The 25,882-nt window shown below is 47.3% G+C and overlaps 15 protein-coding genes across 15 annotated transcripts; 8 read left to right on the plus strand and 7 right to left on the minus strand.

Moving 5' to 3' along the window:
• Positions 1-2,255: 2,255 nt before the first annotated feature.
• Positions 2,256-2,816, minus strand: TbgDal_XI10960 (hypothetical protein, conserved; the record flags this gene model as incomplete). Its single annotated transcript, XM_011781939.1, has 1 exon — positions 2,256-2,816. The coding sequence occupies one exon, from the start codon at positions 2,814-2,816 to the stop codon at positions 2,256-2,258; it is 561 nt and encodes a 186-aa protein (XP_011780241.1).
• Positions 2,817-3,197: 381 nt separating this feature from the next.
• TbgDal_XI10970 (hypothetical protein, conserved) lies at positions 3,198-6,431 on the minus strand (the record flags this gene model as incomplete). The annotated part of the gene is made up of 1 exon (XM_011781940.1): positions 3,198-6,431. One exon carries the CDS (start codon positions 6,429-6,431, stop codon positions 3,198-3,200), a length of 3,234 nt encoding a protein of 1,077 aa, XP_011780242.1.
• Positions 6,432-6,782: 351 nt separating this feature from the next.
• TbgDal_XI10980 (calmodulin, putative) lies at positions 6,783-7,274 on the minus strand (the record flags this gene model as incomplete). Its single annotated transcript, XM_011781941.1, has 1 exon — positions 6,783-7,274. One exon carries the CDS (start codon positions 7,272-7,274, stop codon positions 6,783-6,785), a length of 492 nt encoding a protein of 163 aa, XP_011780243.1.
• Positions 7,275-7,580: 306 nt separating this feature from the next.
• On the minus strand, positions 7,581-8,606 carry TbgDal_XI10990 (hypothetical protein, conserved; the record flags this gene model as incomplete). The annotated part of the gene is made up of 1 exon (XM_011781942.1): positions 7,581-8,606. One exon carries the CDS (start codon positions 8,604-8,606, stop codon positions 7,581-7,583), a length of 1,026 nt encoding a protein of 341 aa, XP_011780244.1.
• A 254-nt stretch (positions 8,607-8,860) lies between these two features.
• On the minus strand, positions 8,861-9,601 carry TbgDal_XI11000 (NUDIX hydrolase, conserved, putative; the record flags this gene model as incomplete). Its single annotated transcript, XM_011781943.1, has 1 exon — positions 8,861-9,601. One exon carries the CDS (start codon positions 9,599-9,601, stop codon positions 8,861-8,863), a length of 741 nt encoding a protein of 246 aa, XP_011780245.1.
• Positions 9,602-11,642: 2,041 nt separating this feature from the next.
• TbgDal_XI11010 (hypothetical protein, unlikely) lies at positions 11,643-11,987 on the minus strand (the record flags this gene model as incomplete). Its single annotated transcript, XM_011781944.1, has 1 exon — positions 11,643-11,987. One exon carries the CDS (start codon positions 11,985-11,987, stop codon positions 11,643-11,645), a length of 345 nt encoding a protein of 114 aa, XP_011780246.1.
• A 1,560-nt stretch (positions 11,988-13,547) lies between these two features.
• Positions 13,548-14,096, plus strand: TbgDal_XI11020 (hypothetical protein, unlikely; the record flags this gene model as incomplete). Its single annotated transcript, XM_011781945.1, has 1 exon — positions 13,548-14,096. One exon carries the CDS (start codon positions 13,548-13,550, stop codon positions 14,094-14,096), a length of 549 nt encoding a protein of 182 aa, XP_011780247.1.
• Positions 14,097-14,594: 498 nt separating this feature from the next.
• On the minus strand, positions 14,595-14,933 carry TbgDal_XI11030 (hypothetical protein, unlikely; the record flags this gene model as incomplete). The annotated part of the gene is made up of 1 exon (XM_011781946.1): positions 14,595-14,933. The coding sequence occupies one exon, from the start codon at positions 14,931-14,933 to the stop codon at positions 14,595-14,597; it is 339 nt and encodes a 112-aa protein (XP_011780248.1).
• A 905-nt stretch (positions 14,934-15,838) lies between these two features.
• Positions 15,839-16,183, plus strand: TbgDal_XI11040 (hypothetical protein, unlikely; the record flags this gene model as incomplete). Its single annotated transcript, XM_011781947.1, has 1 exon — positions 15,839-16,183. One exon carries the CDS (start codon positions 15,839-15,841, stop codon positions 16,181-16,183), a length of 345 nt encoding a protein of 114 aa, XP_011780249.1.
• Positions 16,184-16,729: 546 nt separating this feature from the next.
• On the plus strand, positions 16,730-18,481 carry TbgDal_XI11050 (hypothetical protein, conserved; the record flags this gene model as incomplete). Its single annotated transcript, XM_011781948.1, has 1 exon — positions 16,730-18,481. The coding sequence occupies one exon, from the start codon at positions 16,730-16,732 to the stop codon at positions 18,479-18,481; it is 1,752 nt and encodes a 583-aa protein (XP_011780250.1).
• Positions 18,482-18,974: 493 nt separating this feature from the next.
• TbgDal_XI11060 (hypothetical protein, conserved) lies at positions 18,975-19,568 on the plus strand (the record flags this gene model as incomplete). The annotated part of the gene is made up of 1 exon (XM_011781949.1): positions 18,975-19,568. The coding sequence occupies one exon, from the start codon at positions 18,975-18,977 to the stop codon at positions 19,566-19,568; it is 594 nt and encodes a 197-aa protein (XP_011780251.1).
• Positions 19,569-19,845: 277 nt separating this feature from the next.
• TbgDal_XI11070 (hypothetical protein, conserved) lies at positions 19,846-21,021 on the plus strand (the record flags this gene model as incomplete). Its single annotated transcript, XM_011781950.1, has 1 exon — positions 19,846-21,021. One exon carries the CDS (start codon positions 19,846-19,848, stop codon positions 21,019-21,021), a length of 1,176 nt encoding a protein of 391 aa, XP_011780252.1.
• A 202-nt stretch (positions 21,022-21,223) lies between these two features.
• On the plus strand, positions 21,224-21,586 carry TbgDal_XI11080 (hypothetical protein, conserved; the record flags this gene model as incomplete). Its single annotated transcript, XM_011781951.1, has 1 exon — positions 21,224-21,586. The coding sequence occupies one exon, from the start codon at positions 21,224-21,226 to the stop codon at positions 21,584-21,586; it is 363 nt and encodes a 120-aa protein (XP_011780253.1).
• Positions 21,587-21,787: 201 nt separating this feature from the next.
• On the plus strand, positions 21,788-22,099 carry TbgDal_XI11090 (hypothetical protein, conserved; the record flags this gene model as incomplete). The annotated part of the gene is made up of 1 exon (XM_011781952.1): positions 21,788-22,099. One exon carries the CDS (start codon positions 21,788-21,790, stop codon positions 22,097-22,099), a length of 312 nt encoding a protein of 103 aa, XP_011780254.1.
• A 1,856-nt stretch (positions 22,100-23,955) lies between these two features.
• On the plus strand, positions 23,956-25,158 carry TbgDal_XI11100 (hypothetical protein, conserved; the record flags this gene model as incomplete). The annotated part of the gene is made up of 1 exon (XM_011781953.1): positions 23,956-25,158. The coding sequence occupies one exon, from the start codon at positions 23,956-23,958 to the stop codon at positions 25,156-25,158; it is 1,203 nt and encodes a 400-aa protein (XP_011780255.1).
• Positions 25,159-25,882: the final 724 nt, after the last annotated feature.

A 25,882-nucleotide genomic window follows, 5' to 3' on the forward strand; every position in this document is an offset into this window, starting at 1 on the left:
AGAAGAGAGGCTGAGCAACTTGCATGTATCTCAGTGTAAAGGTCTGTGCACCCCAAGAGTGCCAAGCGGGTTTCCGCCAAGTAATCGGCGCAGTTACCTACAATTTTTAAAAAAAGTTAAGAGGGGAAAAGGAGTTCAGACACATATACAGCCAAATAAACGACTATTCACATAACCGCATCCCCCTCCTGCTACACAACCGCTGCACAAGTACACACACTGGCACCATCCCTCATATCTCTTCCCAATCAACTTTAACAACCCCACCCAGTACGGCTGTAGAACTGCCGTAACTCTTTCCTTGCTCATTAGCTTGGCCTCTTATGGTCCATATCCTTTTTTGTTAAAGCAACTTTAAAAGCGCACAAAACACCATTTTCTTGGCTCTTAAACTTGACTTGTTCAAGCGGGATACCTTTGTTGTTTGGTTGCTTCACCTTTCCCACGCGTACATTGCCCTCCAAGGACAGCAACAGTAAAAGGGTTCCGACCAATGACGTCAACGTGCTCTTTCATAGGCAGACCCAAACTGGGGCAGAGAATATAAAATACAAACTTATTTCTTTTTTTTTTTTTAAAGCACGGAAAGGCAAGCGCTCAAACTCCTGGTGTCCCTCTACTCCCACCTCCCCCTCCCCAAACGCACCTCCATGCCGCGCCCTCTCCATATTTTCAACTCTTCCATTTCACATCAATCGCCTCTGGCCGTTCCTTCTTATTTGCTTGTCTGTCCGGTGATCCCTTCATTTATCTATAAAACCTCACGTATCCTCATTCATACACACACATACATGTAGATACATGCGCAATTTTTTGTTGGTGTAATTATAAAAATGCGATCGCGGCAGTGAATACAAGCATCGGCGCAAAAAAAAAAAAAAAAGAGGGTGGTACTTAAAAAAAAGGTGTCTGCACTCCCATGGCAAATATCCGACAGCACAAAAGTAAATTGATAAATTTACACGCATAAATAGGCAGATATATATATATATATATTAACACTGTGCGCCGGTATTGCAGTTACTAAAAAGAAGTTCTGAAATCGTCATCCACCTTCCTTTTTCCTGTTACCACTTGCACTACCATTCCCTCGTTACCATCCGGCATATTTCGACTCTTGGAAAATATGGATATAAAAAACTCTTCTAGCTCAATTGCAGTGGCCACAACAAATATACGCCACGTTGCCTAAGTGCAGGCACCATTCAAAGACAAGAAAGGAAAAAGGGGTTGGCCGAAAACATGTGAAGGGGAAGTACCGCACCTTCGCGCGTCGTTAGCATAGGTAAATATGGTAAAGAAAAAAGGTAGAAATCAGCAGCACGGAAGAAAAAAAAAGTTGAACTACACCATACAAGCACGCAAACATTCCACTGACTTCTTTACCTACTGGCAACCGGAAAAAAAAAAAGTAGGTCGTCAATAGGAACATCCCTCTCCATGGGAAGTTGCCCCCTCCCCCTTTGCGCTTCTCGATTCCCCCACAGGTGGCACAAACGGACTACAGAGTGGGCTCCCCTCCTCATCACACTCACTTCTTTTGTTCCCTACATATAAATAAACAAATATATATGTATATGTCCTGGGGGCACTGGTTTGGGCAGAGCTAAACAAGAGCCCTCCCACCTCAGGGGATTACTGTTTCTTGAAAAGTAACTCCACAAAGCCACCCATTCCAATAGTCTCTTCAGAGACATAGGAAGAGGGCGAAATGAGCGGGAAGCAATTCAACACAACATATTCAAAAACAATAGTAATAAATGAAAAGGGGTGAAAAAAAAAAAGGAGAAAGTACTAACGGAGATTGCTACTGCTTTTATGATAATCGAACGGAAAAAGGTACATCGAACGTGGGAAGCCGTGAAATAGCTACAGCACTGAACGGTGGTGGTATCCTGAGAACTATCTGAACGCACCTGCCAAACGAAAAGTAGCAAACCAAAATGGGGCTGTCCCGTATTTGATGAACGTATCAGTGGGGAAATAAAGGACACATAATTCCAAACCCCCGAGGGTAACGCATGACGGAAGTAGGGTTACGTACCCCTATCCCGACCATGCCTCGTCTAACCCCTCACCTTCCCACTTAAATACGCTCGCTTTCTTTTCTTCTTTCACTAGGAACCACCTCTCCCACGTCCTCGACGGCACGGAGGCAACGTCGGCATACGCTCCCCACCTGTATCTCACTCTTCGCAAAACGGTTTCTCAGGGGTATAACACAATCAACTTTAATACCACACCAACACCCAGGGTCATCCCAAGCATGACGGGGGTTGTGGCAACAGCCCTGAAGGCCTGTCCTGCACCACCGTCATTACACACGTGCTGTTGCTAACAACCTCACCGTTTCCCCCTCCAGTCCGTCTCGTTCCCCTACCGAGTTCAAGAAGCATCTCCTCGGCCATATACTCAAGATCTGCGTGTGCAACACTTTTGAGAGTACGCTCGACAGATCCCCAATCACGATCCAACTCACAACCACCGAGGACAGCGATAACGTCCCCACGCTTAAGAGTTAATTCGTGCATCTGGGCCCGACCCTCCTCCCCTGCACAATGGAAGGCGAGCCGTTGCGCGCGGAACAGTGAGACGGCGCACTGACCAAGCAACTCCATCCTCGCAAGCGGGGGACGACCGGTACTCAAGGGGGTGAGGCGCACCGCGACTGAGGTACCCGGGCAGGTGCAAGCAAGGATCGCTGGTGTGCAGACAAAAGAACAACCACGATGGGCAGCGTGCGTCATCTTGACTGCCCGGTCGGCGAAGTAAAGGCCATCAAGCACCGTCGTCACCGTGGTCCTAGCGATCGCCATCCTAGGCTGTCCCACCGCCCTGCGTGTGCCGAGGGAGCGCTCTCTAGAAGCGCACCAGTACTATGAGATAGTGGAAAGGCAAAGAAAAAAGGGAAAACAGTGCAAGAGCTAATCAACGACACCAAAAAAAGATCTTACACAGCAAACTCCAAGCCCGTAGACTCTTAGGGAGCAAACAATGGAACTACTTTGTGTGTGTAAGCACAGAAAGGGGGGAAGTCGAACGTAACAAACGACACCCCTATTGCCCGTCACACGTTTTGGGCCTCTTTTACCTACAATACACCTTCGTGTACTCAATCCGTCCCGGGCCTTGATGTAATAGTTCCCCCTTTCCTTATAATCTTTCTTGAAATTAAGATTCTCCATCCATGCGTCCATCTATGAAACACTTTGTGAAGATGAGACAAAGCGCATCATCGCTGCCTCCGCATTTTGCAGCTGTTCCACATCACTTCGTCGCAACAATGCAATCTGGTGCTCATTCTCTAGCAGCTTGTGAATCCGTTCCAAAAGATAGGTCGCGTAAACACTGCGGCCCTCCCCCACCATATTTGTCACTGCTGCCGTGAGCGCTGTTATGACTCCACTCTTGGTTAAAACTGTGTCATCACATCGATCGTCGAGGCAGTGAAGAAACGTATCAAAAACAACAGCAGCTGGCACTCCACTGGACCGAAGAGTATCCACAATCGTTCCAGGATCCTCTCTATTGTGCACCAAGAAAGTGACAAAAGGCAACAATGGCAGCCCTGCAGCGTAACCACCATAGTACTCTCGCACTATACAACGCACCGCTTCAGAAGCACCTTGGCCCCCTTCGTGAACAAGGCTTGCCAGCAAGTCATGTAGCACCTGCACGGTGACTCTCTCGGGAGTCTCCGGGTGCATCTTCAGTATGTCCATCTGGACCTTGGCCCCACCGTTCCTCCTGTACACGCCAGCCAACTCAAACAGCCGACTTTCCACCACATAAAAATGGCGCAGCTCATCCACGTGGGATTGTGTTTCTTGCCTAGGCAATTTTGAAGAACTATTGTAGTTAAAACTTTGCCCTGTCCTCTCAATCACTTTCACTAATTCATCCTGCAGTAACAGAAGTACGTAAGTCAAGCGATCGGAATCCGTCGGGCCATACTCGAGTGCCAGATTTATGCAGCGAAGCCTTGTGGAAAGTAGCACTCGCTGCTTGGACTTTGCAATATCGCCAAACCCGCGAGCGGCCACCTGAGGACAACGCAGCCGATCCTTCCAACACGAATAAAAAAGCGCCGGGATTGTTTGCGGCTCCCCTAGGTCATCAATATACTCTTCTATTATCTCCGCAAAACACATCAAGCGATCATCTTCAAGCGCATGACCCACAATCCAGCGAACAACATCGCGAGAAAGAGCGGGGCTACGTGCAGCAGCCTGCATGACCAACCGAAGGCAGCGCTTCACCTGCTCCGGCGATCCGTCAGCTGTATTCTGCTCAAGCAAAGATAGAAGTTCACCTATGGAGCTTTTGTCGTGCCTCAACCAACAAAGAAGAAGTCTTATTGGTACCATATGATCGGGAAAGGCCACGTTCAATCTCTCCTCTACGTAGCTAACCATTTGCTCATCTCGAAGCGATACAATGTTGTCACACGCGTACGTGAGTGCCTCATCTGCATTCCCCTTCATGATAAGTGAATGAACACTTATTGCATGCCGGGCCTTCACAGGCAGTGCGTGTTTCATAGCTTCAAGCTGGGCCAGGGTATTTGCCCCATTGCATGCAAGCGCGGTGGTACAGAATTCACTTATTATTGCATCTGTGTCACAGCGCCACACGATATATTCCAAACCCATTTGATTTCCGATTGATGAAGCCATGGACAGCGCCTCTTCACCACACGCGGTCAACAGCATACAATAAAGTTTACAGATGATGCACGCATCTCCCAAGCCCTTTAGGAGTGTATAAAGGAATAAAGCTTGAGTGTTAATAGCGGTGCGCGTGGTGAATGCCTGGGGAGAGCTCACTACAAAACCTTGCCACACCAAACCCATATGCTGCACTGGGTAATCAAGCCAGCCATTTAAACGTAATAGCGACTCTATCGACCCTCGCCATTCCTCCATAAGCTTCACTGCGCCCTCCAATCTGAGCGCCAAGTCCCACGAAAAGGGCGAAGTCCACAACCTCTCCGCTACCACAATCTGACGATGGACGAGATATAAGAGTCCCTCCGCTCCAGGGGCCACCCGCATATTGTTACTCTGAGGAAAAGGGTGCAAGAACTGTCCTAGCAGGGGAGCCAACGTCTCTGCTGGCACGCCAGCTAAGTTAGCTCCAACAAGGGCCTCCATTCCACGTCTTCCCCCCAGTTTTAGCAGCGAGGAAAAGATTTCATCGTGGGGGTTACCAAGTTTCAAGAGATTTGCTGTGACGAGTCCAATCGGTAGTGCACCAATGCGGCACTGAATTCCACTTCCTCCGTACACAACAAAAGACGTGCCGAACCTCACAGACTCACTGACGTAACCAATACCCGTGATTGGCCCGTCCAAGTGAAAAGTTGACACTAGTTCCATCTCGTCATACACACCCTCGTATACGGCGCAGTTTGTAGTGATTAAGATTAGAAGATGAGTTAGTGCGTCATAAAGTAGAGTGGTGCCATTTGTGTCCCGACAGGCAAACCGGATATCTTCAACATGGAGACCCGAGGGTAGAGGACGGGAAGAAGCTAGACGGACATTAACACATGCAGTACCACCTCCAGCTGCAGGGGCTTCGTCGAGAAGCACAGGCTGCCGACCCCCATCGGCGGCAATCAGGACAGCGTGATGAGACGTCTCAAAGCTGGCAAGCACTGTGACTGTATTTCTCAGAACAGCCACAGAACCGGCCACCACAAACTCGCCTGTTAGAGTGCGCTTCCACACAGCCAGATCGGTATTCGACAATACAAAGAGGTTCCCCCGGTAAGGATCGTATGCACTATCTTGGTAACGTTTCGTGTCCCATAGAGAAATCACAGCATCGTAAATTCGTCGCGGGCGCTGGTTCGATGACAAAACCATTTCTGACACTTTATCACCTCTGAAAACTAAACGACAGCTTTCCACTTGCGCGTTGCCATAGCATAGTGTTAACTTGCCATTCTCAAACGAAACAATTTTTTCAACCGACCGTCCTGTTTCAATGAAAATATCGTCCAGTACTACAGGTGGTGATTCTTCTTGCAACAGAGCGGCGTGAATCCCGTTTACAAGTCCGACAATAATAAGTGATCTCTTGTCCGCGCCGCATCGTTGGATGTACGCGTCTTGAATAAGACTACCCCACGGGGGGAAATAGAAGTGGTTATCTTGTCGAACAACTAGAAGTCTGTTACCGCTCGACACGAGGTGGGCGCCATTTCGGTAATGAACCTTGCAACAGCCCCCGCCGTTGAGTAAGTTAGAGGAGGGCCATGCATGCTCTGTTTCTACCTGCACATCAAAGAAGGGGGTCTTTGACACCGGACGGGAAAATGTTCGAAGAAGCGGCAGGACGCCATCCGCGGCGGATGTGTCAGACTTTGCTATGCATTGCAACAACGCCTCTTTCACATTTTCACTTCCCTCCATCAACCGTTCCATGCTAAATTCTAACCGATCCCCCGCACCAACTAAATAAAAAAAATGAGAAAAGATATGCAAGGTAATTAAACAACAAAAGGGAGATAAAGCAAACACATGCACACTTGCTCATACAAATAACGGTCAGAATAACAATAGTGACACAATAATTCATTTGTCTAACAGAAATATGCATAAAGGTATATATAACATCTGTTTTAACATAGGAAGGTTGCACCCATGCTACATAGTAGTGAAAAAGGCGCGAGTAACGAAAAATGAAACTCTCTGGGGACTCTCGTATCCAGTTGCACTTTCAACTCTACATGTATACCCTGTTCCTCTATAGCAAAAACAATCTTCGCTACCCAATTAATCGGTTGAAAACGCTTCCTTCTTCGGTATGGATCCACTATCTTCGACCATAACTCGTCTGAACTCCTCGTAACTTAGTCGACCATCTCCGTCTAAATCCGCTTCATTTATCATCTCGAACGCCTTTTCTGGAGTAAGGTAACAACCTAGTCGCTCCATCACGATTCTCAAGTCGGTTGTAGTTATGAAACCAGTGTTACCAAGATCGTAAAGTTCGAATGCCCGACGCAATTTGAGCTCTTTTTCCTCCGGGTCATTTAGTTTCGTAGCGACAAGGGTAAGAAACTCCGGGAAATCAATCACACCATTTGAGTCTAAGTCTGCTTCGTTCATCATCATCTGCAGTTTTTCCCGGGAAACTTTCTGTCCAATTGCCGCGAAAACATTAGAAAGATCATCAACAGTAATGTTGCCATCGCAATCTGTGTCGAAAACAGCGAATGCTTCCTTCAGTTCGGTGATTTGCTCTACCGTTAAGAGGTCCGCCATCACCACTACAAAAAAGAAAACGCAGCTCTTTCCCTTTATATATAGCTGCCACGGTTTGCCCTATTTGGATATTTAAAGATTTTTTTTTTAAAGGTCAATTGGAATAAATAATCTTTTGCTCAAATTTCTCTCAAACTCCCACAGTGGTGCACAAAAAAGCAGAGAGTGACACTAAAATGAGAAACAGTGAGTCAAACACATCATGACAAAAAAACGACTATGTTATGCGTCAAATGCACGCATGCAAGTGCAAGCCGCACTGAAGGCCAAACCCTTACCTTAGTTATTGAAATACTAACATAAAACTCAAGAACGGTCATCACCATCGTCTTCATCTTCGAATCCATACAGCTCAGCTTCATCTCTTGCGAGTTTGTTGTGAACACGCGAGCGGAGCACAGGGTTCCACAGTTTGTCGTCCTCAATGCTGGACATCAGAGCACTACTGATGTCTTCTTCATGCAATGACATCTTCACGTCGGCTTCAAAAGGAGCCGGCAAATCGTGCGCGTGTACAGGAGTACCTCCTTGCATACCCGTCTGTAAATTCTTCACAGACCCATACGTTACCTCTCGTCGATCCATAATGTGAGCACCAAATACTAAATTATCATCTTCCCTTTGGAGGGCCTGAAGATCTTTCATTTGATGTGATCTTCGGTGTGCCCAAACACGCTCCTCGTGAGTCGTTTCCTCCCAGAAGTTATTATAGGGTTTTGGAATAAGACCTTCATCAATTTTGATACCGTATTTCTTAAGAATCCATTTCCCCTTCCGGTATCCATCCACAACCATCATGAAGCAATCCCACGTCTGGTTAACATAACGAGCCGCTCTAACTTCCTGGTAGAGCATGCGACGATAGTATTCTCTGGCGTCTGGTGGAAGATCCCAAAGCCGACGAAACGCCCAGTACACGAACCGCTTCGAGGGACTAACGGCTCCACGTTCGTACCACGACACACGATAGGGAGTTGAAGCAGTTGTGTTTTGAAGGCCTTTCGCGAGAGGTTCGTCGCATACCGCCCTTTCTCTGAGAGTACTACTTCGTGTGTTACAGTCGCTCGAAGCGCCACATTCATATGGCAGATCGTCCTCGCTTGTTGGGTTGTCACAATTGGATGATGAATAAGGACGATGCACTTTGAAAACTGGCTCCATTTCCACTGGCTGTAGAGTAAACTCTCTGCCCATTGACGCTCTTCCGTCAGTAAACAAGCATTCATCTGAACCTGTTGAAACGTGGCGGTACGAGTTACAGTCTTTTGGGCACGTTACAACCTGCCTCCCACATGACGAAAATAACTTTGAGTACGACAATATGTTTAACATTTCTGGCTACTCGTCCTGTTGACGAATTATTCACCTAACATACTGATAAACCACCAGAAGAGGGTGGTGAAACAAAACTATACAATGGCGAAAAAGAGGGAACTTGTCAGAGGAACTGTGGGTAAATGAAAATACGGCGGTATGCTGTGTGTCACTTCTTTTAAACCGTTTCTTGTATGAGCTGCTACATAGCGGTAAGTGAAAAGATTCTACTACGAGCAAAAAAAAAAAAGATACAAATTCGAGTGCAGTGGTCAGAGAGTTGCTATTTTCAGACTCGTATGCTTAAAGAAAGAAAGGCCCTCCAAAAACATATACAGTCGCGCATCGACTATCGTACGATTATTCATTTCTTCCTTTTGGGCAACCAGGCGCTTCAACATCTTAGTGGGTGTAACGTCGCTTTCGACATTTTTCCCTAACTTTAGTGGGAGCAAAATGACATCGATGTCCTCCCCGTCGTCTAGCTGAGGTTGTGGTTTACAGTTCATTTCTGAATCTCCGTCCACACGTATTTTAACAAACTGGCAGCAAGAGTCCGATAAACCTGGTTCAAGACAAACAGGATCAGAGACATCAAAGACATCTTCCACACAGGCGGAATATCCTGTTTCTTCTTTAAGCTCCCTCAAGGCCGCCATTTTCGCATCTTCCCCGGGGTCAATTAACCCTGCGGGGAACTCGATGACAACAGCATCGAGGGGTGGGCGATATTGCGCAACAAGGATCAGAAAACTTTCATTACCGCGAGAAAGAAAAGCACAGATTTCAGTGCTATCAACAGCCAGAGGTGCGGGCGTTCTCTGGTACCTATCCAACGGAACTTGTCTGGTGGTCCTCTGAACTAACTCCCATTTACTTGCAGAAATATCACCCACTTCTCGGGCTCCTTCTGGCGTTCCATTCTTCTCCGCAGTGTAAGTGATTTCACAAAGTCTCAAGTACTTCCGTTCCTGTAAAACATTCAACCCAACTCTGATATAGCGGTCCCTCATGCGTTATATGGCTCTATGTAACACACATCTACAGAGGAGAATACAAGTAAATAAGTTATTCAAAAATAAGGTGGAAAAAAGTTAAATCATGTAAACTCAGTATCAGAACGAAGATTCGGTACACAAAAAAGGACAAAAAATTGTCATGTAACCTATCGGTAGTAAAAGAACAAATTTTCGAGCACAGTATCTTTTGCAGAGCCCCCCCCCACCATCCTCCTTCCCCAGGGGTTTTATGCGGCGACTGTTCGTTAAGCTTCTTCAACATCCCACATACTCAATGCTACATAATTAATCAATAAAGAAACTTCGTCCTGCAAAAAAAAAAAACGAATTACCTTCCCCAATCCTTGGGTGCCCAGTCATTATGCAGTACAAATCCTGCCTTTTGTGTATAACACCCCAGAAAGACACAACAGGACGCTGGATTTTTAAAAAAAAAGGAAGATGTTTGCCTTGGTACCATGAACTGCAGCTACAAACACGAATGGAGAATAATCGGTGCAGCGGTCTCAACTTACGTAACAGCAACAAAGGGTGGCACCCAGAAAAGAAAATATGGGGAAATGGATATCTTTTTCTTATCAAATATCCATAATAAGTACTTATATTACAAATTATATATCTGACTTAAAGCAACGTGTCCCAGCACTAAACCCCTCCCTGCAAAACGCAGGGCAATAATAATTCACAATAAATGGGAGGGGTATGAAATATCCACCGTTGATACTAACTCATAGGTAACGACGGTAACTATATTTATGTGAATCAAATGAAAACGATATATTACAAGAGTATATATATTTAATTATTTATCAAGTGACATCTCTGACGAGGAAAGTACTCCACAAGGCAAGACAACAGAACCCTATAAGCACGTAACTACACGTAGAAGCAACTAAATGAAAGTCCACTACCAGTAAAAAGCAGCTAAATTGGTCCCTGACGCAGCAGTATATACAACCGTCTGAACACCTACCCCACCATCAAACACAAAGCACAGGCCAAAATGGATTATGCAAACACTACTACTTGGACGTACCACGTCAGCCTAATAAGACGGTAACTTACAAGAACAAACAAACGGCACCTCTATCATTAGGGAAGGGGGATTTAAAAAACGAAAGAAAAAACATTTCATCTACTTTTAAAAAGTTTCAACAAAAAGATATATATAATGTCCAACCATACGGAAAAGTTGAGATGTCCCAAGCCTTTCACATCCAGCATCGGCAACAAGTCTAACAGCAAGTAAAAAAAAGTACCCGAACACCTCCCCTATTGGACGACAACGACGACGGTGTACACCGCATGTCCGCAAGGGATGACAAAGCAATTGAAAATAAAAAGCGAAACAAACTAAGCGAACCAGATGTCACCCCCGTATAAACTTACGTGTATATGTATAGTGATAGTAAGAGTCGGGTGAGAACAACCACCTGCAAAACACTTGGAGCTTTTCTAAATTATTCTTATCCCTCTGCATCCCTAACTTTTAAAAATGTAGAATCGCGAATCTCTAAGTGCAGGCCCAGTGGCATAATAATTAAGCCGTAAAACCGTTAGACCGGCCACTTGTAACGCGCACGCGCCAGCTATACTAAAACCAAAGCAAACTCCTTTTGCAAGCTTCCGCCATCAGAGAGGTCCTGTAGAAGAGATAAACATCTAAAGGGGTGATAACCAATGTCACCTTCAGGGTTCGTTAACGTGAGAGCATCACGCAACGCCCCGCAGGTCAGTTGCGGTAGGGGTCTTGTAACAAACAAAAAACATTAAAAACACGAGGACAACCATCAGTGAAGAGTGCAAAATACGGAAGGGTACTGTTAACAAACATTAACCCCGCAGACGTGTCACGCATTGCCTTAATAGACACTTGATGCGCTACGCAAAGCTGCCGATGGCAGTTCACCGGAACTTTGGCACACCTGAACATAGCCGAGCTGCACAAAGGACAAAAAGGAATGCTCAAAAGCGTTTATTTGTGTTGACACAAAAGCCTATGCGGCAACCATCACGATAACTTTTTTAAAAAAGATCAAGCAGTAATGCAACAGAAACACCCAGTGGCGCCCCACGCCCCACGCCCCACGCCGCTCCACGGGGAGGGGGTGACAGCCAACGCAACAGCACAAGCAGCACCGGTCAGCCACAGCCCCGCCGTGCGAACACCGAAGCCGCGACAACACCCACCAGGGGGGCGGCTCGCTCGCACCGCCGGTATCTTGAGCCCGCACCGGCGTCGAGGTAATTGGGACCGTCGGTAGGTGATGCCGCGCAAGCGACGCCGCAGTTTTCTACTTGCCCGAGAGATATCGTTCAGGACAAGGGGCCATGGCTGCAACTTTTTCGCAGAGGCGGTGCCGGATTTCCCCACATTCATCTGGAACGCCGCATCCGAGGCCCCGCTACGATCGCGTGTCTTCAACGAGCGGCAGCGTGCCTCTCGAGATGAACGAAGAAATGAGGAACACTATCCTCCAACAGTAGTGTCTATTGTGTGCCCGAGATTACCGAACTCACGAAACCAAATCAGAGTCGGACAAACGGCGCACCCTCTGCAAATCCCGCCGGGTTTCCTTTCCACAACACACTAAAGCAGGTGCCGGAAGGTGAATAAAAAAAGCGGGAAAAGTGGTAATCGAACCTGCAGCATCAATGGTAAAGCCACTCCACCATAACAACGGGACCGCGACGTAAATAAATATTTAAGCAATTGAACTATTAATCAGCTAGAACCCCTTTGAATAGGAACCCGTGGAAAGCCATACGCCCGGGGCGGGCGCAAGGATTTCGGATACTTCTGCATAGCAAACAGCAAAGGGGCGTAGCTGTCGCCGAGGGAGGGCACCGACGCCTTACCCCCACCCCGTGGCCCTCGGCCGCACCGGACGCAAGTCCACCCCCTGTCCGAGGCCGCGATCGCCCTTTTCGCACGACGACTTGCATCAACATTGCGTTTCAGTGTGCATTTATCTTTCCCCTTCATTCCTCAGCACACCGCTTGAAGGGGATACCGCAGCTGGATTCATCGTGGGAGTTCCCCCGAGTCTTTCGAAAGGAGCTCCATTACCGACGCCGAAATCTCATCCGTAGACATTTTCCCCACCCCGTAAATAGACCACTCTGTGCATGCGCCTTCACCATTCTTCGCAGCTACACATGTGGTTGTACCCAACGATATCTCAGTATCAGCTGGTGCGAGCACTAGCTTCCCACCAGGCGGATTTGCACACATAGCGAGAACGGTGAAGTCATTTGTGCACCGATGTGAAAACCACTCTTTGTTGCTGAGTTAGCTCCCAAAGCGCGTTAGACTCTACTACAGAAGTAGAGTTGCTGTGGCATTATTCATTCTGCACCCCACACGGTGTACCACCAGCGTTTGGGACCATCGAAGCCTGGCAGAAAAAAAGTTAGCGGGCAACCTTACGTCGCCCGTCACGTTGTGTCAAAATCGTTAGCCAATGCTTATACTGTGCTCGACTGGAGAGGGCATTTACATCTCCACGCGATTCGCTGAGCAGCGTGAGTGTTTGGGGGCCACACAACCAAGTTCGCTGACGAATATTCTGCATTGTCCATGACTATCTTCACCTTTCATTTGTCCATTTTTTTATACCTGATATACGGGGCGGGTTCCGGTGCATGGACTTACCGCGTGCAGTGCCAACCGTATTTGCATGGTTTTCCCTTCTCTTCGGTCACCACTCTTTACTTAGCCACCCCCAATGCTTCAGGTGGCGGAGCTTTCCCCCTCATTTATCCTCCATCCCTTCCGCCCTTTCCTTTTCCCCTCGGCGTCAACCACCGGATAAGTTGGTTCGCTTTCTGTGACTACCCCCTTTTCGCCTGATCTACAACTGCTTTTATTTTCGGATGCTCAGAAGGTGTGTTTCTCTCATGTTATCCGGCATCGAACCAGGGGGATGTTGTTTCTGGCATGGAGTTCTCGAAATTTTGGTTTCGTCGCGCCATCACCTCACTGTTAGATTGGCTGTTTTCTTGCTTCGTAGACTTTTGCTTTCCAAGTTCCCTTTGCTTTCGATTGTTTTCGAGTAGATTTTGCACTTTCACCCTTCTGCGGTTACTTGCGTCACTGCTTGTGGGAAGTCTCCTTCCCCCTCCCTGCAACGGCGTTTTGCACAAAGCAGGCACAAGTCCGCAATATTTCTTTGCTGCTTTTGCTTCTGGCGGTGCTCGCCGCGCACCACCACTAGGGCGCTCAGCGGCCTTGGCGCATGCACAGCATTTACTAAGCTCTGAGCTGAAAACTCTTCCACCCTTAGCCTCGCTGCTTTTTCCTTCCATTTTCTTATGGCCATTTCTCCAAGCACTCCCTGCATCTTGCATATACGATCTAGTTTTCCCTTTCGCACGACAGCATTTCCTCGCCTCATTTTGCAGGTTTGCCACCTCCCACATCCAAAGATGTGGCAACAGTCCATTCACACCCTTCAGAATTGCCTTTTCTCTGCTGCACCTCCAATAGCAAAGGGTGTGGCCTCACTCATTTTATCCCGCCATCGGAGGGAACGCTTAGATATTTTCTTTCGCCTATGGAAGTATTTTTGTTGGTGAGCTGTCCTGTCAAGTTTATTCCTTGCACGTGGTGTAGGGGGAACACGGCGATAGACCCTTTCAGCATCTGTGCCGATGCTTACTTCGGATTCGACTTAATGCCGATCACTTGTGAGACTCAGTATCGAGATCCAGTTTGGCATATTGAATTCCTCGTAGAGGGTCGTTCTTGCCGCTGAGAACCACTTGAAACTCGGAAAGTTTCTCGTGTGTTCCCTGTACCGGCGGGTATGAAGTACGCCTCCAGGCAAAATTGCGCAATACACTCGCCCACATTGTCAGGAAGTGTGGCTGGACCCAGTTCCGAACTCAGCGAGATTATGTACGCACCCGCTGCTACTGCGCGTCTCCTCTAGTGGTACGTGTTCGGTGCCAATTTCGTGGCTGCCGCGGGTTATACCAAATACTTTCACACAAACGTGTGTTTGTGGCATTTTTCTGGTGCTAGCCTAACCGATGCTCTTCCATACACTCCATTTTGTTGCGAGTCCTGTACTACACCTGCGCCATTCTTCAGGAGTGTCGTTACTCGCGAACCTTTAAAGGACTGTGCCGCTCTAATGTTCTTGTGCCAAGGAATCATTGTACATTGTGCCTCTTTATCCCGCATATGTGTTTTCCGCCAAATGAAGGACCTACCATTTTTTTTCACGGAGGCCTGTTTTTTACTCAAGTCCTTCCACTCGGGAGAGGACTCGAGTATTCCACCGTGATCCACGTAAAATTGGACCTGTGTTCTTTCCGGCATTCCCACTTGGTATCAACGGCGCTCTGAAGGTACTGAAAAAGGCACGCTTTCTCCTGAAGGGGAGGATGTAGATACTCCTAGCTGCCCCTGAGGCTGGAGGGTCTTGTTGACTTCCCTTTTCCAGAAACTGGCAACCACCCGACTTTTTTATTCACAGAAGATCAAGACACATACGGGTGCTTGACTTCCCCATCGACAGGGAGCGAGTTACCAAAACCAAAGAAAGATTTACACAAGAGCCGTTTTTTACACGTGGAACAGATTCGCATCAGCGGGGAGCATGGGGTACATTTGCACCTTTTTTTCTTTCGCGCGGGTAATGATCCGCGGCGATGCCTCACAGTACGGTATAAACTCACTTGATGTGCTCGTACGGCGCGCGAACCCCCCCCCCCCCAAAAAAATAAATAAATAAATAAAATATTATTTTTAACGAGTTTTTATGTTGTTCCCCCCCCCTTGGGACTTGGCTGTGTTCTTGCGGACTTTGACCTGCGTAGCGTGACCCGCGCAATCATACTAAGAAAGATTCTTCTTTGAGGGGTTCTCCCTAGCACCGACCCAAGGTAGTGTAAATGGGCTCCTGCAGCTTCAGCTTACCCGTAGGGTTCAAGCACGTCCTGGAAGCAGACTATGCTTTGCTAGAGCTGAAGGCCGTCTGCCGCACCTCGAAAACAAAAAGAATACCAAGGGGAAGAAGATGGAAGGCGGCCCGCAATTACACAGATATCGAAAATTGAACGAAGTTAAGGCTACCCGATGGTGTCGCGCTGCTTGATCCTGTGGGTCGTGGTGCCCAAGTCGTTGCTACGGTGAGTTCCCTCCTGCGTTGCCACCGTTCGGCGTGGCGTCGCTAGAAAGTTGTTTTCTGCGCGCAGCCGTAGCCGCTGAGATTAGAATGGAATATGGCATCTAGATTTCAGTTTATAGGGCAGTCGCCGTGTTTTTTTTTTTTTTTCGGTCACCCCGCCCGTCAACCGGGTTCCGGCTGCGGTGGGGGTTATTGGCACTTGAGCGTTGGACAGATGTCACTTGCCGAGACCGTTTGGGTTGGTTGGGACGCTGCCTGCAGTTCTTTGCTGCTCTTCGTTGTTCCGGTTGCATTTCACTGCCTCGTTCGCGGTGCTACCTTTGCATCAAGGGGTAAGGCTTTTGGGAAGGAGGATGGTGTGCTCGCGCGAACCGTAGCAACGTTTTTACCGTTGGTTTCTGTAGTGAAGGTCGGACGGAAGGGGCGCTGGGGCCGGTAATGTAGTGAGGGCGCGGCGCGGTGTTAACCATTTTGTCTTTTCTGTGGATTCTGGTGCTACCGGCGTAAAAGTTCGTAGGTTTATCGCGCCGGTGGCACCTATGTGTGAGTGGGCGGGGGACTTACTGGATCAGGCTCCCCTGCTCTGGCGAGGCTCAGAGGTATGGTGGTGGGGCTTCCTCCCTGAAGGGTGTGCGGCAGCGATGGTCCACGTGCGGGAGGTTTCTCCGGGGATGGGTTGGTAGGCTGGTGGGAGAAAATGTGCAGCCCGGCGTTGGGGCGCCCCGAGGAAGGACTCGGTGTTTGTGGGTCGTTCGCGTTGCTGGTGTTGCGTTTTCATTACTTTCTTCCAGTTTCCGTTCATAGCGATAGTCCCGAGTATCCCGTTTGTTGTCGTTCGTGCTTGGTGAGGTTGTTGTGAGCATCCGCTTTTTTGTCATTTACACCTCCTATTGTCCACCACTGTTTTCGGTCCTCACTTGTATTCACTTAATCGCTAGAGGAGACTTAATTATAATATATATTCCTTCCAGCCTTTCCTGAAGTTATGATCCGCGTGTATGTTGCTGCAGTATCTACTATCCTTTGCGCGGTCGCGGAAAGGCCTGTGACGTATCCGATCCAATGGGATGATGTACCGTTGAAACAGCCACCCGCGCGCGTGCTTTCGTCTCCCTACCTTGGAAGGTGTGCCTGTGATGACACTTGGGGGTCGTGTGACCCAAATTGTTGTTGCGATGATGACTGTAGTGCAAGCGAGCGAAACAAGTTCCACTTTTGTTTGAGGGAAGGTTGGACCAACCATACGCTGGAACGTTGCCAACAAAGTTTCACCCCCACAAAGACTACTGTGGGAGAAAGGGGCTATATTAATAAATCTATTATTGGGCACCGTGCTTTGTGTATCATTAAGTCAAACAACGTGGGCGACATGAGCCCCTTTTTCACCCTTCCAGAAAAGGTTTCGAACCCTTTTGGGGCACACCGTCACAATCGTCTTGGCTCTAGCAACCCGAAGTCATACGAGGTGAATGGTATAGTGAACGCTTTCAAAAAGACGGAGTCATCTGACTCGGTGCATGGGTTAAGAAATGCCGGCTTTCTTAGCATTCCCTCCTCCAGTTGGGACGGGTACTGCGTGCCAAATTCAAAGCAGATCCGTTTTATGAAACCGATAGATTCTACAACATGTATTTATTCCGGAGAAAGAATTTGTGCTCATTTCCCAACGACGTCGTTTGCGGACTTGCTTTTGGGGAGTGAAGGGAATACAAACCCCAGGGGGCTTATTCCCATAATTCTCCAGGTTATTGATGATGTGACGGGTGAAATCCTAGCCGACATCGGTCCCGAATCGAGTCTTCCACGGGAGTTGAATAGCGCGGTTAAGAATGGCATATGCGAAAGGGCTGTCGTCCGAGCTCAGCATTCTATTCTGTACAGTTCTGAAGGAGCACACTTGTTTATAGTAAATGCAACGTCGCGGTTGTATACTCGCCACTTGAATACGAATGCTATTGTTTCCTTGCTGTTTCAGATGGAGTTTTTCAAGGCAGGTACCCGCCCCCCTCTTAACTATTTTTCAGGAAATATTGGGTACTTGTGTGGTTCCCGGATACGGGCGGGTGCACTCGTCGAGGAAGGTGGTAAGGTTGGTATCGCTGAGAGGGTTTCAGGATTTTCTGTCCCGGGGACCGGGGCCTCTTGCTTTAACCGTAGGTATAGGAAAGTTGGATTTTTACACAGTGTGATAGGTGGTGGTTGCACAGTTCAAATGTCTGAGAGGGAGTTACGGGACATATGTCGTCAAAACGGAACGGGCAAGCTTTTACGCAGCATTTTGGGTATTGATACCTTAACACTACGAGACTTCGATGATACGAATCCAATCGACCACATAGCAAAAACTGCAGACGCACACACTAACGACACGTCAAGCTGGTTGCCACTTAGGGGATTGGATTTTGATGACATCGCACCTGAACCCTATGATCTCATAGAAAGGAGGTGCCGGAATGTTTACGTGGGGCTGAACTACAGTTTTGTGATATCCCAGGTCGGCGCTGTGGGCAATCCTCAAGACGTGATTGTAGGTGCCTTTGTGGACCCCATTATTGGCTCTTGGATGATCCGTAATGTTACTGATTTTACAATTAACGCCACTTCTACCCAAAGATTTCGGTTTTCGGTGTCTTTCACTAGGCTAGACCGGCTTACAAACCCGATTGTTGGTCGCAAAGTGGTTTCTCCATCGATTTTCCCGCGTTTAGACGATTCAGTTTTTCACCCCTTTAAATGACAATGGTGAGTTGCACTAAATCTATTCAGCGAACTATTAACGATATCGCTCGTCCACATAAAGCTGAAACGTCGTTATTGTTATCATTTTATTTTTTATTTGTTTTGCCCTGTAATATTATATTCGAAAACAAGACAAAGTGAGATTGAGTGTTTATTTTCTTTCCTTTTTGCGGAGTCGCGCGTTATTGTTACTTATACTAAATAACAATGGCTATTTGGTAATACATATGTGATATGAAGATAAACATGGGCTGATTTGAATATATTTCCCATTTTGCGAAGATCTGCGCAACTGATGTGATTTTACCATCACAATATTGGTGAATGATATCGTCGATTTCTACTTTTTTGCGTGATCTTTCTCATTCGCATGCCTGCCTACCGGTACACTTTACCGAGCAAAAATTATATATGTTCATATAACATGGATGCATATATACATACATATATATATATGTCCAAATACTGATTTGTAAGTAACCACATTAGAAATGCTACGCTGTAGTTGTGCTTGCCGCCGCGGCGTTTATCACAACGCCCCTAGTGTCTACCCATTTGTGAAACCATTTCACGACACTCCATATGATCAAGACAGGGGACGACACGATTCTGTGGGCCAGCGGTACCGCAAAAATAGTTGGCCCGAGTGGATGGATAATGGTGCGGACGGTACTGGCTATGGAATCGGTCTCCACCGCACTCACCCGCTTTCCAGACTCCGCGGAAATCTCAAAAGGAGCCCCAGCCACGTGCCGCGAGTTTTGGGGATGATGATTCAAGGCGTTTGGCATAAGAGTGGGGTGAAGCTTTACTTTCGGGGAGGCAAACCCCCAAACCCAAGCGTGCATCCATACTTAACCGGGGAACCGTGCCCTTTGTACGGGTGGAAGGTGACAGATGAATCTGTTATAAGGCAATTCAATATGCCAAGCATAGACGGAACTAATTTTAGGTATAAACCTTACGTTGCGTTGCAGGAGAGAAAAATAATGGGAGTTCAAGTTCCTTCAGATAGCGTATCTCTTGCTTCTGGAAGAACTACAGAGTCGAAACCCTTAGCGAAAAGGCTTTTCTTTTGGCGCTGAAAATTCCTTTGTTTTCAAATGTGTAGACAACAGGTTTTTTGGTGCACACGCTTTTCCCCGGAAGGTGGAAAAAGAATGATGCATCTGACGTGTTGTTGATGATGAGAGTTCCAGATATGAATTTGCGAAAATCGCTGCGGTATCTATGTATTTGTGTATAATGTCTTTCCTTTCCGTTTTCTTCTGTGGAATAACTTATAAGCTTTTGGCAACCGGTTTGTAAGAAGGAGGATTTTTTTTAAAAAATCGAGAAGAGGATAGGGGCTGATGCAATCATATGCTAGATTTTCTCGACACGATTAACAAATACACTTTACGAAGCGGGTCGGTTACACATATTGGGGGAAAAATTAGCAAAAAATGTGCAGCACAGCTTGTAGGTTCGTTGGTGCTGCAAGGCCGATTGAATCATTACTGTGCAGCATTGGCTGCACAGTTTATGGTATCTTCTGAGGTTCTTGTTGTCGCTTCGCGTGATGCCGTTCAGGGAATATCATGCGAGGGTTGCGCACTAGAACGGCAAAATTTATCTTCCGTTCCTGATACGGGGGAGATATTTGGTGTTGCTACAACTGGAAATAATGTAGTCGTTGGTTATAGTGCTGGTGTGGCGATGTTTTCCGGCAAGTTGGAGTTGGAGAAAATTTATACCTTAAGCGAGTACACTAATAGCATTCTCGGTATTGCGGTTACACCCGATGGAAGCTGCTTGGCCACAGGTGGAGCAAATGCAATTGTTACGGTATGGTCACGCGATATGAGCCCAGTGCATTACCTTGCTGGTCACACAGATTGGGTTCGTTTTGTTAAGTTTACAATAATGGACGGCCGCGGATTAGAGTTGTTTAGTACCGGTGACGATGGACTAGTTCTGCACTGGGATCCTCTAGTTGGCACCTTGCTATCAAGAATAGACTTTTTCCACGGACAGGACATTCATGCTTTTGAGGTGTCGTGGAGAACTGGGCTCATAGGTATTGCACGTGATACCCCGACAATCTGTTTATATAAACCCCAGATTAGTGGTATAGCGTCTAACCATGCGGTAGGAGCTGTTCGTTTAGAGCAGATCGGACGGATTGATGATGCACATCATTCAGTTCTCACAGCCTTGCGATTCTCTAACGACTCACAGTGGATTGTCAGTGCGGGTGAGGACGAGACGCTTAGTGTCTCATCCGTGTGTCAGCTAAAGAGGGTGTTCGTATGTGAAACGTTTATCGTCCGGAGGCACTGTATGACCTTTATGAATACTTTTACTTCTGTCTGTGTTCTCGCATCGCCACCTGAATCTTCGGCTATTATCGTTGTTGCATGTGCTACCGATGGCACAGTTGTTCAGTGGGTTGTTAACCCTGAGACATTTAAGTGCACCTACACCAAAAAGCTGCAGCTGCATCTCGGGGCTCTTGTGTCCATGGATGTAGTCCGCAGCCATTCCGACTGTCAGTGACAGGTTTGCGATGTTCTGACCTACCATTTCCATGAATTTGTTTGTGGTGAAGTAATGGGCGGCGAAGGAGCATGTATATCACGGAACAAGTTTGCTTATACAATAATATTAAAGCTCGAGTTCATCGATTCTTTTTCCCACTTCTTGACCCCTTCTTCATCTCTTCTCTCTACTTTTTTTTTTTCGAAAAAAAAAAAGAACAATGTCACTTGTGTTGGCAGATGAAGTAGAGGTTGAAGCTCGGCGCATCATTGCATCCCAAAATGCATTTGACGTTCTTGGTATTTGCCCCACCGACATAAGGTCTGATGCTGTGTTAAGATGCTACGAAACAAAGGTAGGCTTGTTTAGGCGCCTGGTAAGGAACCGATTGGCAATGGAAGCAAAGGCAAAGTTGGATCATGCGAAAATGTTGTTACTAGACGAAACGCTTCGCGCAAAGGAGTTGGCCAAGTTCAACGAATGTCAGCGAAAAGACATGCTGACAAAAGAGGAACTGAGGGCTGTTGAAGCGCGGACGAAATTGCTGGAACAACGTGCAGCTGCGCTTCTGCCAGAGGGTTGAAGTTATGTTCTTATTTCTCCTTCCCCATTCCCCTTCTTTGATTTTTTTGTTTGCATTAGCGTTTGATGTATTTTTTCGTGCTTGCTGATGCCCTGTGTTTTCTCCACCTTTCTCCCCACATTTAAATAAAGAAGGTTTCACCCGAAAAGAAGTTACGAGCACACACAAGCGACTCAAACTCTTCCAAAGCAAACATTCAAGATGCAACAAAGTCTCATTCCTGGACACAACAATAATCGCCACCTCACTGTTGAGGAGATTGAAAACAACATTGGGGGCCTAGCGATTACGGATAACAAGCTCCAAGAACTGTTCGACTCACTGGACGTGGAGCGCACTGGCTATCTACCCATTGGGGAAGTAAAGAAATTCTACAAAGGACTCGAGCATTATGGCCTTGAACCAACTGACGCTGAGATAGAGAGCGAAATGAAGAAGTTTGCGAAGAGCGACGAAAATTTCATGTCGTACGATGAGTTTTGCTGCCTCATGCTCAGCTTTGCTCAGCGATAACTGAAATGAAGTCAGCGAAGATATTCAACTTCTTTACCTGTTCAGGGGAGTTTCCAGGGTATGTATACAGGGGAAAAATATACGGCAAAGTGAAGATGAACATATCTAAGCAAATGAAACAAAAAGAAAAAAAAGAGCTGGGAAGAGGAAGGAAAATGTTGACAAGAAGCTGTAGAATCGAAGGAGTTCGTATTCAAATAAAGATATTCGTAACTATGTATTTATGTACAAAGACACCTGCAAGGAGGAAAGAAGAAAAGTTTTCTGTTTAGCAAACTAGAGGGAGTCTGCCGATCGGACAGTTCTCTTTTTCCTTTTTCTTTTTAAAGGAAGTACTTCAGCCTCTGAATGGGCCACTGGTGAAAAGAGACCGTCTTCCGCTTTAATGTCACCCTTCCTAGTTGCAAAAAGGTAATTTTTCATTTGCGGTGAGCGTTTTATATGGCCTGGTGTAAACGGAGTTTTCTTCCCTTTCTAGTTGGTGGACACTTTTCTAAAGAAGGTTATTAGACAATGTGACGCGTGATTACGTGCAAAAGATCGTCTCGTCCGAGGCATTTGCGCGGTTCTGGTGGACGTCACCGGCTGTGTCGTGCCGCGTTTTTCATGATTTGTTACTCGTTTAGGGCAACTTATTGAGTGCTTCTATTTATCAGTAGTCCCAAGTATGCCTTTTGCTTTAGTGCTTCAGACTTCGGGAGATCGTTGTAGCCTACAGAGGAATACATGCTCTCTGATACCACAACTTTGCGCAGTGGTGGTACCATAGAAACGGCGTTGCGGCGCACAGCCGTGTGCCCCGTCGGGTGGGCGCACCCATGAATGGGCAACAATACTCAAGCATTAGTCCTCACAGATTTAAAGCACTTGTGCACATGGGGTTATGTTAACTATGTGTTGGAGTTCGGTGCACATTTGGGTATGTGTTTTTCGTAATTATTGTGAAGTCTGCTCTCCAACTGCCCATACCGCACTTGCAGTTCCGGAGGGGGGGGGGACTATCGTCACAGTAACATCTAAACTGTAAGAGGGTTGCTTTGTGCCTTCCTATGGGGTCGTGTCAGCGTCAAAATGGTCCAACTAGGTTTACTATGGTGTTGCCGCAAGCGCTAATGACTTATGTTGAAAGCATGGCTAAGACGTATGCGCGATCTAACTGAGGGTTTATTTTACCAGTGGGGTCTGCATCCAGTTGTTTTGCTCGTGTGCTTTGCAGACTAGCACCAGGCTCACGCTTAGTGTCCGTGTATTTTCCGTGTTGCAGGCGGCTTTTGTTGTTTTTTGTGCTACATGATCAATTTCTCTGTTCTAGCCGTGTTTGCATTCATGTGCACCAAACAGCTTTCTTACCACCGTGCAGAGGTATTCCCAACTGTTCGTAGAGATTCTCTCCCTTTCTTGGAGCGGGTTTAGTGTGGGTCCCCTAGCTCTGTAAAATGAGAGACAGCGAAATAGCCCAGCACCTCGAGCCAACGTTGCTTTTCCCCATGCGCGTGGTATGACTGATGAATTGAGGAACTGACACATGCAGATCAGTACGTTTGTTAGCGTTTGGCTGCTTTGTGGCACATTTCTCACCCAGCCGGGAAGCGATAACTTTTCCTGCGGTTTGAACGAATGCGCCTCATGAAGTCCTTCTTCATCTTCCCAAACAACTTACTTTTTTCGAAACCTTATACGCATGCTTTGTATATCCAACTTATAGGAGGTGACACTCTTTCTTTCACCAGGTTGAAAACATCATAGAAGGGTTTAGATATCTCTATTCACCCCTACCTTATTTCTGTTTGCTCACTCTCCTGCGCCTCCTTTTAAGTTGCTGTTGCGTGTGGCTAGTGTGACCCTCTCTTACGGGGATGGAGTCATCGTTTGGTGCTTACTGTATGAAGGAAGCAATCAGACAAAGACAGAATGGGTATGTGGTGCCAACATCAGTTGACTCATACGACTTTCACCATTGGGAGCAAGAAGCCCGGCGGCGATGTGGCCTCGTTGGAAGCCAGGGGAATCAATCTGCATTTTTAAGGAAGATCGACTGCGACGCTAACTTACTGGTGGACGAAGTGGCGAAATGCGGGAGGACGGGAGCCAGTCGCAACGTGCCCCACTCATTTGGAACGGAGCACGAGTTGACGGCGTTTCTTTCTTCTTTAGAGGTACTGTTGCGTGTGTTCTTCCTTGACAGTTCAAACGAAGCACTACTTGTCACCCTCCAGAAGTTCCGTGAGAATTTCACGGATCTGCAGAAGAAGAAGGTCATTGGTCTTGAGTATGGAAAATACCCGGAGATATACGTCTTGTACGAGCTGTTTTCACTTCGAAAGTTACTCTTGAACTGGAAGGGAATGACCCCGGAGAACCAAAAGGTGATTACGAGGACAGCAATGAGCTATATGGCGTACGTAAGGTCACCAGAATACGCAATTCTCGGAGATTTGCTGGGCATGGCTGAAAAGAATTTGAGTTCCGTTGCGGTCAATACAATTAAAATGGTGAAGTGTTTGGATCAGGCCTGCGGAAGTACGCCCTATGCGTTCCCGCATATCTGCCAATTCGTTCTGTCGTCGGTCTGTCCTCGCCATTCGTGCCCCTCTGGGACGTTGACTCTCAAGGGTAGTGCCACCCAGAAAGGTGAAACCACAGGCGTTGACACTGCCGCTACAGCCGATGTCGCGAATCCCATGGCTACCGAGCCTTCCCACACCCGGAAGCGAGCAAGGAATGCTGATGACGTAACAAAAGGGGAAACGTCCACTGAAACTGATGACCAGGTGGCGGCTGAAAAAAGGCAGCAGTGCGCCTCCAAATACCATTCTCGCTACTCTGCGGCAAGAAGGTTTGCAAGTAAAGGCTGCCGCTTTTGCGGTTTGTGCCACATGATGGAGATACTTTTCAATGGATGCAGCCTTGTATGCAACTCTGCCCATGGTCCAACGGAGTGGAAGATATCTTCTAATCTCAAACGATATCCAGAAGTTTGCACCCTGGCCTTACGTCGCTTTAAGGCAATGCAGCGCGGAGTGGTTCTCAAACCTTGCGAGGACATCCCCCTGTCTTGACTAACATGTTTGCTGCGCGCCCACTCGAACGTTTTTGAGTGTTTGCTTTTTACGTCCCTAAGGGTACTCTTTTTGCATGTTGCGCCGCTTTGGGTCGCTGAACACCTCTCTTCGGTCGTTCTAATATCTGCTTTGTCTTGCCTTTTTGAGGGTAAGACAGACACGGAGGGCTCACGTGTATTTTAAGGGAGGGGGATGCAGCACTAATTTAGTGCCAATGGAATAGCACTGCTGAACTGTTGCTTTAGTATTCCTTCGCGGATTCTCGGGGTTCGGTAGTGATACCGCTGGGCAACGCTGAAAAGGGGCATTACTCTTGGGATATCGAAGATGGAGTGTTTGCGGCCTCGTCTGAGGTGAAGACGAGGAATGTTTCTCTGTGTGCGGAAAAATATAATTACAATCTTCTGTTCCGCACCACCGCAGCATGAATGTGGATCTGTTCATATGGAAATGTTTGAGCTGTCGGTGTTTCCAGTGTTTATACCAAATGTGGCCGTAGGTCCCTTTGGGAAATTAGTCGAATGTGCCGCCGTCGCCACCGTTTGGCGTGGCTCTGTTGGAAGTGTAATGTTGTAGGGTATGTGCTCGACGACACTTGGGCAATTTGTATTGCATCCCTCAGTGATGTGGTGGGGGGCTGCTTCATTTATGGTACCGCTGTGTTGGGAAAGGCACTTGGTGTCAGACGCTACGGGGGCACAACCGTAATGGATTATTGATT

The sequence above is a fragment of the Trypanosoma brucei genome, chromosome 11, assembly GCF_000210295.1.
Source record: "Trypanosoma brucei gambiense DAL972 chromosome 11, complete sequence".
NCBI lineage: Eukaryota > Euglenozoa > Kinetoplastea > Trypanosomatida > Trypanosomatidae > Trypanosoma > Trypanosoma brucei.